The 13113-nt window shown below is 51.5% G+C and overlaps 7 protein-coding genes and 1 non-coding gene across 8 annotated transcripts; 6 read left to right on the forward strand and 2 right to left on the reverse strand.

Moving 5' to 3' along the window:
- Positions 1-179: 179 nt before the first annotated feature.
- On the forward strand, positions 180-1521 carry CC1G_14043 (hypothetical protein; the record flags this gene model as incomplete). The annotated part of the gene is made up of 6 exons (XM_002911959.1): positions 180-269; positions 328-439; positions 495-572; positions 629-791; positions 854-1463; positions 1513-1521. The coding sequence occupies 6 exons, from the start codon at positions 180-182 to the stop codon at positions 1519-1521; spliced, it is 1062 nt and encodes a 353-aa protein (XP_002912005.1).
- Positions 1522-3265: 1744 nt separating this feature from the next.
- On the reverse strand, positions 3266-4383 carry CC1G_04933 (Gpr1 family protein). The gene is made up of 4 exons (XM_001841037.2): positions 4149-4383; positions 3920-4092; positions 3595-3847; positions 3266-3535 (listed from the first exon to the last, which is right to left on the reverse strand). The coding sequence occupies exons 1-4, from the start codon at positions 4289-4291 to the stop codon at positions 3418-3420; spliced, it is 687 nt and encodes a 228-aa protein (XP_001841089.1). The 5' UTR covers positions 4292-4383; the 3' UTR covers positions 3266-3417.
- A 2197-nt stretch (positions 4384-6580) lies between these two features.
- CC1G_04934 (hypothetical protein) lies at positions 6581-7105 on the forward strand (the record flags this gene model as incomplete). Its single annotated transcript, XM_001841038.2, has 4 exons — positions 6581-6652; positions 6715-6794; positions 6847-6884; positions 6948-7105. The coding sequence occupies 4 exons, from the start codon at positions 6581-6583 to the stop codon at positions 7103-7105; spliced, it is 348 nt and encodes a 115-aa protein (XP_001841090.2).
- Positions 7106-7406: 301 nt separating this feature from the next.
- CC1G_04935 (hypothetical protein) lies at positions 7407-8883 on the reverse strand (the record flags this gene model as incomplete). Its single annotated transcript, XM_001841039.2, has 5 exons — positions 7407-7952; positions 8030-8160; positions 8240-8526; positions 8628-8753; positions 8813-8883. The coding sequence occupies 5 exons, from the start codon at positions 8881-8883 to the stop codon at positions 7407-7409; spliced, it is 1161 nt and encodes a 386-aa protein (XP_001841091.2).
- A 192-nt stretch (positions 8884-9075) lies between these two features.
- Positions 9076-9186, forward strand: CC1G_20044. Its single transcript has one exon. It is a non-coding gene; the product is annotated as a tRNA-Leu (tRNA).
- Positions 9187-9452: 266 nt separating this feature from the next.
- On the forward strand, positions 9453-10734 carry CC1G_14044 (hypothetical protein; the record flags this gene model as incomplete). The annotated part of the gene is made up of 2 exons (XM_002911960.1): positions 9453-9467; positions 9526-10734. 2 exons carry the CDS (start codon positions 9453-9455, stop codon positions 10732-10734), a joined length of 1224 nt encoding a protein of 407 aa, XP_002912006.1.
- Positions 10735-10830: 96 nt separating this feature from the next.
- On the forward strand, positions 10831-11718 carry CC1G_14045 (hypothetical protein; the record flags this gene model as incomplete). The annotated part of the gene is made up of 2 exons (XM_002911961.1): positions 10831-10981; positions 11108-11718. The coding sequence occupies 2 exons, from the start codon at positions 10831-10833 to the stop codon at positions 11716-11718; spliced, it is 762 nt and encodes a 253-aa protein (XP_002912007.1).
- Positions 11719-12795: 1077 nt separating this feature from the next.
- On the forward strand, positions 12796-12951 carry CC1G_14046 (hypothetical protein; the record flags this gene model as incomplete). Its single annotated transcript, XM_002911962.1, has 1 exon — positions 12796-12951. One exon carries the CDS (start codon positions 12796-12798, stop codon positions 12949-12951), a length of 156 nt encoding a protein of 51 aa, XP_002912008.1.
- Positions 12952-13113: the final 162 nt, after the last annotated feature.

The following is a 13113-nucleotide window of genomic DNA, read 5'->3' on the forward strand; positions in this document are numbered from 1 at the left end:
TAACCTTACTACACAATCCTTTTTCCCTCCGAACTCACGTTTGTCCACCCTGGAGCGAGAGTTCGGTGAGGATATGAGGCAGGTAGTAAGCGATATCCTATTCTCGCCGCAGGAAGAGCATCTACTCTATCACTGCGTCAGCAAACTATTTAATCACCTATGTCAAACTATTAGAACTGATGAACGCCGTCTTTCGACTGCTCCTCAAAGACGATATGAAGAAACGGGCCGAAAACGACGGGGTACTGCGAGTTGGAACCATGTCCCACGTAAGTCGGGCATTACCTTCATTTCGATATCAGTGTCGTTTGTGATTGCTGACGATAGAATCTTTCTGTTTCCGGAATAGGTCCTCCTCCATCTCTTTCTGCTTATAGGTTACGGTCACAGACCAAAAGATTGCCTCTGCAACAGACAGCCAACAACCCATCCGGTGCCCGTAAGAACTTGGCCCAGTCACTTGGTTCTCAGACAGCTCACGCGTTCTCAATAAGATCGTACCCAGGAAGTTGGGGTTAGAAGACAAGATGGGTCAGGATCGGGGGACTCAAGGTTTAATAATTCAATTGACGGTGCGTTCCAGCAATACGTAGACACGGAGAACTTCCGTTCATTCGATCCCGGATAGATGTCGAATCTTATAGCGTTGACATAGTTGAAGGAAGCTACAAGGACTCTCGTGAGAAGCCCTCCAGCAATTCAGAGCTGGACGGAACTGAGTCTGGGCATGATCATGCCAGTGGCGATTGGGACGACGATGTCAACATGGACACGACTGAGGCTCCCGGCGCGTCACAAAACGACGGAGGCAAGGCTCTCCACTTTTTCAAGCCGCGCTGAGACTGACGGACAGTGTAGCCAGCAACGAGAGGAGCATGCAAGTCGCCATAAACGACTCTGGAGATATAGATATCAGCTTTGGGACTGAGTCGTCCATGGTCACAAAATCGACCACCGATGTCACGAAGTATACCACGGATTCGGACGATCACAAACTCCGATGGAGGACTCCCGACTTCTCTGTCTTCCTTCACGCCTCCCCTCACTTCTTCCCCGTTCTCACATGCGAAATCAAACCGATGGTTGGTGTCCATATTCCTGCGGGAGACGCTCTCTTTGCATTGCCAAATTTCCTTCAAAGCCCCGGAGGCAGAATTACGGCCCTTGGTATTATCAATGGTGCCAGGTCTCAGGCGGAGGAGCAAATACGGTGCGTCTTCAGCGAGTTCCCTGAACTCGAAAAGGTCGTTTTCGTATTTGTCGCGGGGTTTCTGTATGTCGTCCAGGAGGTAACCTACACGAGAGGGATATCTCAAGACCCTATCTTTCCCTCACAATTCACCCTAACGGAGTCTGATTTCCTGTTCGACGAGGAAATCATCAAGTCGGAGGGGCGCTTTGTGCCTAATGACAATCTAAAGAAACTTTGGAGAACGCTTCTTCCGCAACCCCACGAAAAAGAGGTGAGTTCCTAAGACCTTTTAAAGCAGTCTGGTTCTTATAGGTTGTCAGTCGCTGTAGTTTCACCATTCCGGCCAAATTATCTCGTGAATCCTCTGTCTCGCCTCCTCATAGTATAGATATGCCATTGTCACCTGCTAGCATCGACATCTATGCATTCCTCCTGACTTCTCCTGTCCGTTATGCGATTCGATCCAAGGACTGGTACTATGGTCGAAGTTAGCATCTCACCAAGACCGACTGTTATTACTGCGAGGGATGTGAGGGGATGAAAAGCAAAGGCGTAGCCCGCCCAGTGACGAGCGCCTGCGTCCCTATGCCCACCGGAGTCCGAGACACTACACTTCCTTTATTTGCCTCGAGCGCAAGCTGTTTGGCGCGGCTGGCCTTCAAGGGACATACCGAATTTGAGTGTTTTGAACAAGTCTTACAAACGCGGATGTGCGCCGCTCACGGGCCATCTTTCCTCTACACTGCGGCTTCAGTCTATTTCTATAGGACCTTGTCCATGTGGTTCTAAAATTCATCTTACTTCGACATCCTTGAACCCTTTTTCAGGCTTTCAAAGCTTATACCCTCCTGTGCGTCTATGGAATTCAGGTTGGCCGAAGGGAGTCTCGTCGAAACTTCAAGTTGCCCAGCCGTGTCCGATACCCGCGATTCTTACGATACCGATCGTTTTTCGGCAAGCATCCACTATGCTCTGCCGTTGTCGCTGGGAAAAATGTATATAATAGATAAACCAATTCCTGTGGGAAGGGGCTCAGAAACATGACTCTTGGATTCATTGTCGCCCTTCTCTCAACCTCTCTCCTGACGAATGCCCATGCCTTCGTCGTGCAACGCGACGTTACCGGTACCTTGACGTCGTTCGACCCAACCCCAACTCCCACTGCGACAGATTGCTCCAGAGGCACCCTCTATTGCCCACCATTCGCCTGTCCAGAAAATTTCCAATACACCTACTTGCCCGACTACGAGTGGGGGTACTGTGTCTGTGCAGGATGTGGTCCGCGGACGACAGTTAGCGGCGCTCCCAGGCCCAAAGAGACGTGTGCGGGGAATCCCGACGGGTTCCCTCAGATCCGTTGCCCCGATGGACAGGAACCTGCGTACACCACCAGCGTGAGCGGGCCGTATTCTCGCTGTGTCGCCGCTGGGTGCTTCGATGTAACAGCTACTGCACCTATCCCGGCGCCCACCGCTTCACGAGGATTACATTGACGTACAACCAGCAGATCTAGGTGGGTGGCTAATTGGAGAAGTTGATCACTCGTCCTAACCTGGAATCTACGTTTTCAAGCTGTGAACTTGTGGCGTTTAACGTTTACATACCTGACTCCTGAATACTCGTAGTACATACCGTGGTGCAGCCATTTACGACCCCTGGCACTGCATCATCCGATGCTCGTCCCAGCTCGACAAAAGTAGCAACCGAGGTTCATCCGGATATCCTTCTCCTCGGTGATACCTGTCAATAAAGAAGACGTGTCTACTCAATTGAACGCAGCTGGAAAGAGCGTATTGCGAGGCTCTTACGCGTCTGAAACTCTGTCATGAACGACGGCCGGAGCCGAATTGAATGCACACAGGTATGCGTGTACCATCTCATCTTAGTTTGAAGGAATGCGCTACGTTGTAGTGACGAAAGATGAAGGACATAGCCTCATTTGAATTCGACTCGAGGTGGCCTCATGTCTTGTTTATCCAAAATTCTTGCGATTCCAAGCCCTTGGCGAGACAAATCGAATGCTGGGTGGTGCTCAGGTGCCGCCATAGCTTAGAGAAGAAGAACAAATCTCGTTCACAATGACCTAAGGCTACACTTGGTTGGAGACCCCCATAAATAATGACCTACTAATAATACAGTGGATATGAAAGTCGAAAGAAGCGCTCGTAACGATGGAAGTATATAGTATGTATGTGCGATCGTTAATCGTAAATGGAGCGTGGCTTTTAGAACATGGGGAGGGTGAAGATAGCGCCGGGTTCTGAGAGAAGAAGCACGGCAAGTCCAATGTAGTAGGCCTCCGAACAGACGACGATCAAGAGGGAGTTACCGACGATGTTCAGACTGTAAAAAGAAATGGAATCAGGAATGGAAGGGAACAGATTCGATGGGGGGTTACTTACGCCTTGTTCGCGAGATATTGGCCGCAAGCGGATATTAGGACCGCGCAGGAAGCGAAGGAAAGGAGGATGGTGAAGAGAGTGCTCTTTCCAACGACGGCGATGAGGAGCATGGTGATCGTGATCCACCACACGAAGAGGTAGAGGCCGATGGCCCTTCCAATCTCGGAAGGATCAGTGAAGGCTTGGAGGATACCGAAACCGGGAATGAGCACAGCGCCGTAGCTAAGCCAGAAGGTGCTGAACGTCATAAAACCTGCATGCGTTACGGAAAAACCAAAGATCAGATTTTTGCGTTGACAGGTAGGAGAAAAGGAAAGTGACGTACAGGTCGCGTAGAGGCAGTTTCCTTTCAGGAATTCGAGAATGGAGACGAGGAGTTGTGCGATGCCACCCGCGAAGATGAGCATTCCAACGAGAACGTTGGGGGTGGTGATGCCTCCTGCGCCCAGGTTGTACAAAGCCATGAGCAACATTGTACCAGCAAAGGCGAACATGCCGCTGTAAAAAGTGTAAATCGATGTTCACTGAAGCGAGGTTCATAGGTGCAGACTTACGCAGGGGTAGGATTGCCAATCGGTGGTGGTGCTGGAGGCGCAGGTGCAGGGGTGGGAGGCGCCTGATACGCAGGCGCCTGAGTGCTAACAGCACCCGACGAGGAGTACTCAGCCTTTTCGATGCATTGTTTGCCGGAGCTCATGGTGGAAGTCGTTAAGATAGACAGAGATAAAGTCGTCTAGGCAAAAAAGAAAGCAGAGCCCAAGGCACTCGTCGAGTAGCTGGAAGCGGAGGGGGAGATGAAGAAGTAAATCTTCCTGAGCAGTCGAGAGAGAAACGCCCCGGTATTTAAACCAGCCCCGTCAATAGAGAAAAGCCACCAGCGAACGACAAACTACCGAGGTTTACACTGAAGCGCCAGCATTGAGGGGTACTTCGACTATTGAGTCCACCGTCATGGTGTAAGTCCCAACTCCTACCGATAAGGCTCCAAGAATACCATCATCTCTTGCAGCATCCTTTTGTCGCATCGTCGCCCAGCGAAGCGATGCTAAGGTGGAAGTGTAACGGTTCGCAAAAAGAAGTTTTACTTAATAAAGGGTGGGGTATCCCATACCAAGTGTAACGCGCGTGGAGAATCGAAGTTGGAAAGTTTTCAAGATGAATGTTTTGATTGGCCGATTGGGCTTCTGTCAAATTGAATCAGCCAATGAGGACGTTTCTGACGAGCTTCGTATATCGCCCGTACGGACTGCCGACCCGACATGAGGCGGCAGAGGCGAAGGCGCCGTTGGGGAGAGCAGGTCGTCTCATTTGTTCATGTTAGAACTTTGCATTTTCTCTATGCGATCCAACGCTTATGGGTCATTGTTGGCCTTTCTTAGGAAGAATCACAGTCGCGTGGCTATTGACAGTCGTGTATGTACCCCTCCCTTGTCCTCAATTTAGCTCCATATGACGTTCCCACTCGCCCTTTCTTCAGCGTCTCTTTACCCCACATGATTGTCCCTATTCCCATCCTTCTTTCGCTCGGAGCCACAACATATTCAATTCCACCGCAGAAGAACACAAGACCGCCAAGGGAACACAGGTTCGAAGAAGATCAATACAGCTCCGTGTGTAGCGCCGTATTCAAGTGAAGGGAGGTTGAGCGAGAGTCTATGTAAGTTAAGGTGGGGGTGGCGAAACTGCGAATTCCCCCAGAAGCACAACTCGAAGAACGCCTGATTTGCTTCCATTGTCGGAATGCCTCCGCGTTTCCTGTTTCGACACAACGGCAGCCTTTGTGCTCCAATTGGCTGGCCTTGAGCGAAGGAAGAGGGCAGAAGGAGCGATTATCGGATAACACACACCGTGCCCCGTGTTCTAGCTTCTGGTCACGATCGTTCATTCTAACTTGCGTCGAGTGACTCTGTACAACAGCGATCGTCAAATACCTACCCGTTCTCGTCACACCACGCCCCCCGGGACCTGAAAGCCACCATTAGCCACGTTTCCCTGCCTATTTCCCCACAAAACGCTTGGATGGGGGTGTGGGTAAGATCCGCTATTTTTCGTCCAACCGAACGTCTAATTCTCCGATCAACGACAAGGGCGCGCCTTTAAGGGGGTCAGAGAAGCTCTCTTCATCTTAGAGTCAGATTTGTGATGGGTTAAGGACGTCCTTCTCTTTCCATTCATCGGACTTGCGAACTTCACGACCACTGCGTGGTGAGAGCGATATCGACTCATGCCTGCGAGGGACCTGCTGTAACGTACAGGGGATGCATCCTTTCGAATTGCATGCCTCTTCTCTCCAACAAAACCACTCCTGGATCTGGGCGACATATTTCTCCAGCACTCAAGGGCTCTGTACCCGATGACTTCGTAACATACGACATTCAAGGTAAATGCAGACTCGCAGGGCTCTCGAGGGCGATGCCAAGCATAAGCGCACTCGAGGTCTCCCAGAGCTTTAGCGCCCGTAACCGTGGGATGATTCGGACTTTACATAAACCGTGCCGAGCGGCGGCATCATCGGCGGACCTGGCGTCATGGCCTGCTTTGGACCTGACCACCACGACGACTCTGGCTTTGTTCAAACTCTCCTCGCGGTTTTCACGAATGTCTCTATAACGCTGCACTAAACCATACTACCCATCCGTAATACTTAGAATCTGAAATGTCCAACACATACCCAACCATAACAATCGATTTGGTGAGCTCTTTCTTCGAAAGCTGTTAGGGGTGTGGAACGATAGGATAACACCGCGCGCGGCAGATACTGGACCGTTCGACTGCGAAGGATGTTCTACATGGCGTCCTTCACTCGATATTGTTTCATAGGCTCTTTGGGACTGTTAAACCTACGACGTTCGAGGTGCTAGACGTGACTATGGTGCGTCTGTGCATTGTTCCGTGATCGAGGGATACGCAGCTAATTGACATCGACGAATCATTCTCATTGCGCGCGTTATCGTTGTACTGGAAGCCGGGCGTCTCGGATCCTGAGATGGAGCAACTTGTTAACACCAAAGTGGATGCGTTTTGGAGGGGGATTGAGATTGGTCAGCGGAGGGGTCAGGTCAGTGAAAGCTACAGCGGAATCTGGAGGGACGTCGTTGGACTGATGGTGCGCATGTTCAGATAGTCGTAACATTCTCTCAAAGGATAGAGAAGAAGTCGTGGTTCACAGTTGGGGAAGAGCTTGTTCCATGGGAGAAATGGTACGCACTCAACTCTCCAACGAGGCAGAATAGAAGGCTGAGGAAAGTACAGGGTGATCAACGCCGAGATGCGCCAGAGGAACGATAGCGGTCAGTTTCTGTGCATCTTGGTTCTGTTGGCGGTTAGGAATCTGACATGTTTACTTTACATAGATTATCACACATTCCAAGTAACCCTCGCCAACACCTTGACGAAAACGCTGCAGACAATGCTCACGCATACGTCGTCTGAGCGAGGGAGGGCGGCTGTCCCACTGATCACGAATGCGACTGGAATTTCTCCCTTTCCCATCGACATTACTGTGTGTTGAATTTCGGTTAAGTCTTGTAGGACAATTCGGACTCCTTTGTCTTTCTCATTGTTCGTCCATCTAAGTAACTTCGGATGGACTTGTATCCTATTGATTTCGTATAGAATTCGGGCAATCAGTTCGTAGACTACAGCCTCGGGTATTCATTGATGACGTTCTCAACGCTGTGAACTGAGCGTGGTGGCGCTGCATGTTACATTTGACAATTTTCGCGGATACAGAGGGCGCCTATGTAACACATAGCATTTCACCAAGCTTTCAATGATATCTATCGAACAGCTAAACCGCATCGATTTTGTCATCATATCGCGATCTGGCATTTCGGACACACGTAATACTTGAATTGCCTCGCACGCATCGTCATCAATACCGTCTGGTTCTTAACCACACCCTCCCAATAGGCATCGTCCTCCCTCTTGGGATGGTGTCCCGACGGCGCTTGTTCCCTTACGCGAGCGAGTTGGTACCCGTTTCCGAATACCATTGGGACGGAGGCTTCTTTGTCTGGACCGTTGAAGTTTCCGCGGACCGTGGGTGCGCGGGAGAGGTTTTTGAAGAGGGAGTCGGAGGGGTTCCAGCGGGGAGTCGTGGTACTCGTAGTGGGTGGTGGTGTGATACTAATACTAGAGCCTGAGATCTCCCGGGGAGACTGGGGTTCTGGATCGGGAGCATGGGGCTGCGTTCCAGGAGGCTGTGGTTGAGGGTTGGCGAGTTTGGTACATTGGAAGTGGTACCACGTCTTGCATGATGGACAGTGGATTTGGTTATCGTCGTCGGGTGCGAATATCTTTTTGCAAATGCATGTTGTGCGGATGAAGGGGAGGAAGGTGGGGTTTGTTATAGGGCCCTGTGGATCAAGAGACAGGTGGTTGATAAGCAAAAGGTGATCTACGGTTGATGTTTGGGAACTTTAAGAGGACTTACCGCGATCGCTCTAAGTTTGGCGGGGTTTCCAGTGGTAGGGATAGTCAAGTGGTACCTGACGAACCACCCTTCGAGAGGGAAGGTCGTACTCTCCTTGTCGTCCCAGACGAATGTATCATATGGGGCCGCATCTCCAGTGAACGTCAGTCCCAAGAAACTTGCAATGATACGATGGTACCCTTCTCCATCTTACAGAAGGATGAAACGCACCGATGACAGTATCTGGATGCACCACATCCCAGTGATCCGAGAGTATGAGCTCGGATCGGACGCCTAGTCTGTCTAGGATATCGCGGGTTCGTTTGTCTCTGAAGTATTGTTTGGCCTCCTTGGCTGTGTAGAACCATGTACCGAGGAACCAGACGCGACCGTCTGGGTCCTGTCTCAATGAGGAGATCAGGAATTTGTCGACACGGCGAAGGAGTTGGTTCTCCCGCAGGTTTTCTGCTTGGATATCGAGACCTTCGGGGAGGACGTAGATCCTGGAGTTGATAACTCTATTGGTTGGCCGTGGTCAAATTGGAAGGGAGGGAAGGAAACTTGCGTTTGATCCGGCTCAAAAGTCCGCGAATCGTCCTCGACGACGCGGTCCCAAGACAAGATTTCAGGGTAACCTTTGACTTGTTCGAGGGATGGGATGTCTTCCACTGGAGGTAGAGCACCAGGTTGAGGGATATGTTCTATCAGTTCGCCGGTAAGCGGGTCAGAAACTGGGTGGGGTGGTCTGCCAATCAGATAACATTGTCACCAGTCAATGAGCATTCGAGTTTTGGATTCTCGTACTGGCTATCGGGATTGATCGGGGCTTGTGGCTCGGGGCCGGGTGTGTATCGCAGTTCTTGGCCGTTGAACATGGAGACGTGTAGATACTCCCGGGCCCAGTTTGCGCGTTGAAGCCAGGGTGGAAGTCGAAAGCAGGGTTGGTTAACGCGATCAAGTAGTCGAGCTTAGGGGTTGAAATAACCCTAACCCTATGCCGAGTAAGTTTGTCTAGGCGCTCGAAACCCTTGACCCTCGAAGGCTCTATGTTTCCGACGTGCAGCCATGGCAAGATGGCCGAGCGGTCTATGGCGTGTGACTCAAGCGAAAGCTTGCCTCTGTCATTAGGGGTTTCTCATGGGAGTATTCCCGCGTGGGTTCAAATCCCACTCTTGTCATTACTTTTTTGCTGTTTGCGGTTTGATAACCGTAACACGATGATTGTGTTCGAGACATCATGCATCATGAGTTGTTCTTTGTTGAGAGACAAAGGCCCAAAGCCTAGTCGGAGTCCTGAAAAAGGAACGTAAGTTTGGGCGACGTGCGCCAAACAGAAGGCGTGGATTCAAACTGTCACCTTTGAAGAGCTTGAAGTTGGCTTAAATCGAAGCCATCGCTTTTCCTTAGCTTTTCTCTCCTCGTCCAGGACGGTGGTCACGCAAATATGTCTTTGACAAGGGTACGTTTCTGACTCCAACTATGTATGCAATCTAGTTTACTGACGCTTATGGATGCAGCTTATTCGTGAAGCAAAGGCAGGCAACGCTTCAGCGCTTCAGGAACTAAGTGGCAAAGTCAACCAGCAAAACTTCACCCCGTCGATGCTGGAAGCGTCGTTGAACCACCTCCGCTTGGATCTCATTCCATGCACGACCTCAGAGCAGATCACCTTCCGCCTGCAATACGCAATACCCCTCTTCCGAGTTTGTGTCATTTTCTACAAGCCGAGCGTCCAAGGACCGAAGGGCGTGATGATGTTATTAGAGCGTCTCGAAGGAATCCTCACCTGGTTTCGTGTTTGTATGGTGTACTCCACGACGTTCTCTACAGGTCGACGACTCGGCGCGGAGGTGGATTTTATAGCGGAAACAGTGGGGCTGATGGTAGAGCTCGACGCCGACCTCGCTGACTTGATCCTGCGCTCCAAGACGACGGTAGAAATTCTGTTGCAGGCGTGGTCCTCGCGCCTCACCAACGACGCCAACCCTCCGTCCCCATTCTCTACGAACCAATGTCCCATCATCCACCTCCTCGCTAAATTCGGTGACTGCGAAGACGGGATGGAGCAGCTCGGCGCCTCCTCGCGGGGGCGCCTCGCGTCGTTCGGCAGCGGCCTCCTCTTACGCATCGCCCACACACCCGTGCTGACCAGGAACGACATGACAACGACGCGCCATGTAGTATCAGCTACTTCCTGCCACATTCTGCCCCTCCTCATCTCATCGATGAACCTGGTGCAGTTCCCCCAAATCCATCGCTACCTGCGCAAAGCCGGCCTCCTCTACCACGTCGCCCGCGCAGTCAAGATTCTCCAGGTTTGCCTCACACCCGCAGACACCTACCTCGTCGCGTGCTACGCTATCCGCCTGTCCTACCAATCCCACGCAAACGCTGTGCAAGGGTTCACCCAGGTCCTTGAGGAAGGCGTCCTGGAAGTGGTGATCGACGCTATCATCGCGCATGGAGGGCGACCGATCGTACCTCGCGGATCTTCATTCTCGCCGAACATGCTCTTGCGGGCCCTCTCCGCGTTTTCGTATTTCCCGCGCACGCTCAAGGCTCTCGCGGAAGCTATCGAGCGCATCCCAGCGGCCAAGTGGGCTAGACTGGAGCGCATGAAGAGTCCGGTTTATCCAGAGGCATGGGGGGAACGTTCGGCAGTCGGTTGGGTATATGGAGAGTATGGTGGAGGCGGTGAAGGGGTATGGTATTACGCAGTGCGATAATCGCTTGGTAGGTGTTTCAAGTTTCTGAATTTCTGGAACACGGTCCCCCGTGTCGAATGGATCGTGCGCTAACTTGAAACGCGGACCCGCCTTGCGATGTCGCATTTGACGGCTGAGACCTCCAGTGTCGAGTCGAAAGTCTGTTCTGGATGTCGGAACGTCGTGTACTGCAGCGAGGGATGTCAGATTGCCGATTGGGTCCATCGACACCACTACGAGTGCGACGGGATGCGGCACCAGCGACTTGGTGCGTCCTTTTCTCAGTCAATTTAATGTCCTATATTTTCCACCACTTTCAACTATTACACTGCCCACGTACACCACCTCACTACTGCCTTCCCCCTTCATTATTCTCATTATTCTCATGTATTAGCCCGCGTCGAAGATGGGCTGGACTACACACCCAAGCTCCGGCACTTGCACACCCGCTTCACATGGATGTACTTCCTTCGAGCCGCGTCCTCACTTGAAGAGCACTACCACCGACTCCGGAATATCTCGTCCATCCAAGATAGTACCTCCTCCACCCAGAACACCAATAGCTACTCTGGCACCCCCAGCCCCACCTCAGAATTCATCGCCGTCCTCGACACGACCATGAACCTCCTCAACGCGCCTGCTATCCCGGCGCTCTCCTCCATCAGAGTCGTAGACCTCGACGTGTACGCGGAGAGGAGGAAGGTTGCGACGGTGGAGGGGTGCGTGTTTGGGGAGGCGAGGTGTAAGGCGTTGGTGGATGATGTGAGGAGGGAGGGGAGGTCGGAGAACGACAAGGACAAGTGCTTCAGCTTGGACGACTCGCGCTACCAAAACAGACAATCCGCCGCCGACTCGGACGACCACTGTAACTACCGCCTCATCGAATCCATCTTCACGTACAACCACCAATGGCGTATCTGCGTCCTCGCGGAAATGAGGAGGGGGTACCCGCCGTATGATGTGACGGTGTGGGTGCCTGGGAGGAGTTTTGTGAGGTTTGAGTGAGTGCCCGGGTTCTTTCAGTTTCTTCCTTGTCCGTTGCTATCATCACTGCTTTCTTTCTTCCATCCGCCGTGATAATATCCCATCCTTTCGTCACGACGGTGTACATCCATCCATTGCGTTCACTCTGTTCATCCATCCTCGCTCTGGATCAAAGTTGAACATACATGCTAACCCATGTCTCCCTCTTTTCGAATGATGCGCAGGAAACTGGACCTGAGCTATATTCAAGGAAAGGAAGGGAGAGACTTGGTGTTGAGCCGATGGGGTTCTTGGATCTTGTTTCTGAACCTTGAGGACTGGAAGCCGGGAGGGGGCCAGGACGTACCCTGGAACCAGAGAGAGGGAGAGAGAGGGAGAGACAGTGTGCGTGTGGTCGATACACCAAGGATTTATGATAGCCTGAGACTGAAGTAATAACCGAAATCCGATTCGATTCCGATACCTTGGACCATGCATTTCAATTTCCGCTCGAACGCTCCAACGCGAACCCAATTCGCCGCCTCGGAGCTTACAGCTGCGGATAACTACAATCAATGGCAAATGTGTATGTTCTACATGTTTTATTGAGTTAAAGCGTCTTCATCGTTCCAGCCTCCAATTGTACCTACCGTTCATGGTCCAGCCTCCCAGGCGATAGACCTAGTTCTCGATGATTCCTTCCTCGATTAATTCAATTCCAAAAAGTTCAACCTCTACTAATACTTAATCAATTATGCGAACCTTGGCTTCAGGTTGTAGCTGGCCCCGGTCACCCAACCTAAAACCTCCAACCTTGTCCCCTAACCCCGATCTCCCAGGGCTAGCAGAGCCCCAAAAGACCACGGCAATTCAATTATTCTCCACCGTCGAGTACCCGACATCCACCCACGCCCTCATCTCTTCGCCGTATTTGATCGTGAGCCAAAGAAGCCTGGAGGGAAGAGGGGTTGGTTTGGTTAGCGATGTGGTAGAGAACACGAGGGTGTTGTGATTCCCCGTTGAAGAGATGTCGCGTTCACGCATGAATGAAAGACGAAAGAAGAAGAAAAAAAAAAAAAAAGAAAAAAAAGAAAAGAAACGTGTTGGAAATGGGAGAATATGAAGATGATGGTGGATGAAACAACCAAGAGGCAGAAGGTTGGCCAGTATGTAACCGCCGCCCTCGAGGCTCTGGGGAATAAGAAAGGGGTGTTCGATGTCGATGACGAACACCCCTCCCAAAAAATCAGCCTCAATGAAACAATGAGCAATTAAGCGCGGCCTCGTGTCAGCGCAAAAAAAGGGTCGTCCCTTCAGAGCACTGCCATCGAGTCTCCAAACGCCTCGCAGTCCCCGAGAAACGAAAGAGCGCAAGTTTTGATCGACTAGGGCCCGAATTTGAAATAAACGATTCAGAGGAGATGGAGGGAAACGTGG

The sequence above is a fragment of the Coprinopsis cinerea genome (assembly GCF_000182895.1).
Source record: "Coprinopsis cinerea okayama7#130 chromosome 2 map unlocalized cont3.2, whole genome shotgun sequence".
In the NCBI taxonomy this organism is placed as follows: Eukaryota; Fungi; Basidiomycota; class Agaricomycetes; order Agaricales; family Psathyrellaceae; genus Coprinopsis; species Coprinopsis cinerea.